This window comes from Bison bison, unplaced genomic scaffold (genome assembly GCF_000754665.1).
Source record: "Bison bison bison isolate TAMUID 2011002044 unplaced genomic scaffold, Bison_UMD1.0 scf7180017864371, whole genome shotgun sequence".
Lineage (NCBI taxonomy): Eukaryota > Metazoa > Chordata > Mammalia > Artiodactyla > Bovidae > Bison > Bison bison.
In genome coordinates, this window is record NW_011494943.1 from 1924158 (window position 1) to 1926735 (window position 2578).

The 2578-nt window shown below is 47.1% G+C and overlaps 1 protein-coding gene across 3 annotated transcripts in view; it reads right to left on the minus strand.

Moving 5' to 3' along the window:
- Positions 1 to 2578, minus strand: part of ABCA9 (ATP-binding cassette, sub-family A (ABC1), member 9) — a 54946-nt gene that overhangs the window by 18706 nt on the left and 33662 nt on the right. For all 3 annotated transcript variants that reach the window (XM_010856073.1, XM_010856074.1, XM_010856072.1), the window contains one exon: positions 449 to 556. In XM_010856073.1, the coding sequence (XP_010854375.1) occupies positions 449 to 556 (108 nt within the window). The remainder of the gene's footprint in view (positions 1 to 448; positions 557 to 2578) is intronic.

Below are 2578 nucleotides of genomic sequence, written 5' to 3' on the forward strand. Positions count from 1 at the left end.
ACTTCTCGTGAGAATTGTGGAAGGGGATGTCGGGATGGGAAGAGGGGAAAGAGGAAGGGGGATATGTGTGTACATGCGGCTGAATCACCTTGTAGACAGAAACCAACACAACGTGGTAAAGCGATTATACTCCAATAAAAATATAAAAGAACATATAAGGACTTTTGCTTTTTATTATCATTACTACTTACTATAGGAAACATTTTTTTCCCTCAGGGAGGAAAATTTGAGAAATTTGACTTAATCCCTTTTGTCGCATTTTTTCTTATTGCTCAGCTTTTATTAATTGTTATTTCATATGGGAGTATAGTCGGTTGACAACGTCGTGTTGTTTCAAGCACACGGCGGAGTGATTCAGTCGTCTGTCTGCCTGTATCTACTTCGTCTCACTCTCCGTGTGGGTGTTACAGGGTACGGAGCAGGACACGGGCTCCATAGCTGTTCTTACTTTATGGTCACCGATGCTGCCCATGGCGATGTACGGAGTGAAGCAGGCCGCCCCAGGGATCCAGAAGAAGGCCATGCCCAGGTACTCGTGCTCGTTAGACGTGTGCTCCTGAAATCATGCCGAACACGTGGGCGGTCAGGTATGGACTTCATTTATACTATTTCTAGACCAAATCATTTCAACGCGTGAAGCGGTCTAACTACCCAGAGCACGTCCCAAGGTCCTGTTTGTTTGAAACTTCGCTTCCTTAGTCGTGTGTTACAGCAGCTGGGACATTTGAACGTGCATCCTGATTGATTCACGAAGAAGCAAACTCCATTGCATCGCGTCAACTGGATACGCTCCCATGGTTAACAACGGGAGACGTAATCACACAACCTCTTCTCCCCAGCACTGCGCTGACTGCATTGAGGCTGACTTTTAATAGACAGAGGTCGTGGGCTGTCAACGGAGGAGCCACTGCGGTACATTCAGAACCTGAGACCAAGTCAGTTCAGCTCAACATGTAGGAGGAATCATTTCTCTCATTCAACATAATGGAGGAGGCTCAAATGCCTTCAAAGTGCTGGCGGGTATGAATTATTGAGTAGGTAGGTGTCTGGGCTTGGAGAAAAATGGTCAGCCCACACGCCACATAAAAGCATTGAGTTAAAGCGATGCAAAGCCCTGTACAGGTTAAAGAGGGCTTTGGGTTTGGCTCGAAGCCTTGAGAGAAGTCACCTCTCATCGGTGACTGGTTGCCTCACTGCTTTGCTCATCTCTGAGGTCGGGACCCTGAGCCTTGAGAGCTGCTTACCCTCTCTCAGCCCCTCCTAAACGGAGGGCCCCTCTGAGCTCTTGCAGCAGGTCAGCACCGCCTGAACAGAGATGCACATGTGGAGATAAAGGGAAGAAATCGCACCCAGGTCTGCCTCAGCGCCTCTGATCTCTGCCTGTGGTCACCCCTGCTGGCTTTCCAGATCTGGAATATCTTTAGTGTGTGTCAGTCGCTCAGTCGTGTCTGACTATTTGCGACCCCATGAACTCTAGCCCACCAGGCTCCTCTGTCCATGGGATTCTTCAGGCAAGAATACTGGAGTGGGTTGCCATGCCCTCCTCCAGGTGATCTTCCTGACCCAGGGATCAAACCCAGGTCTCCTGCATTGCATCAGGTTCTTTAACCTCTGAGTAACCAGGGGCCCTCTTTGGGAATGGAAAATTCACAATTAGTCTCAATGGCTGACCCCTCACTCAAAACTTGGTTCATAAACATCACATTCTGTCCATGTTAGAGGACATGGACCTGCGGGCAGGGTGTGTAGAGCTCGGCCTAGAGGAGCCCACAGAGACTCCTGATGCCAGCTGGGTGGTTGGTCAGGCAGGGACATGAACGGTGGCCAGTGGGGGACCCTTCAGGACACTCTGATGGACGGTTAAAGTCATGAGTGGGGTCAGAAGTGAGCTCTGTGCTTTAGACTCAAGGCAGATGGGCTTGCAGAATTGGAGCAGACCAGGAGTGGGGGCGGGGGGGGAATCGACAGGGTTCACGCTAAGAGAAATTATCTACACAGGTACCCAAGGCCAGCTAGGCTGGTAGGTAGCAAACATTTTGTGGTAAAGTCATTTTTTTTTTAAGTTACCACATAATTTAATTCCGAAACTAAGACACTACAGTGATAAAACTGTTACTGAATATAACTCCTTTAAAGTTTTAAAATATTTATTTGAAGATTAATGCATTTTCTTTATTACTGGTAAATTCAAACTATTTAAATTTTAAATTACTGGCAAATTTAAACGATTTTAACATTAAAATGTATTCTAAGAAATGAAAGCAAATTATATTTTACTTATATTTATATATTACAAAATGTTCCTAAATAGCTGAATTTTATGAGGTAAACCCTAACTTATAGGTTCTAGACCCAGGAGACAAAGTTGTTCCACTACCTGACTGATGGCACATTACACAATAAAAACCCATAGAAAGCAGGATAGTGTGGCTGTCTCTCCTGCAGCCCGAGCGGACTTCTGTTCTGCAAGGCTGAGTAGGTCTTCATCTCCGGGAGGGCCGGGGGTCCAAGCTAAACCCTCCCCTAAACCACCACACAGGTCCGCTCGGTGGGGGCCACCAGGTAAGCAGAGGGGACC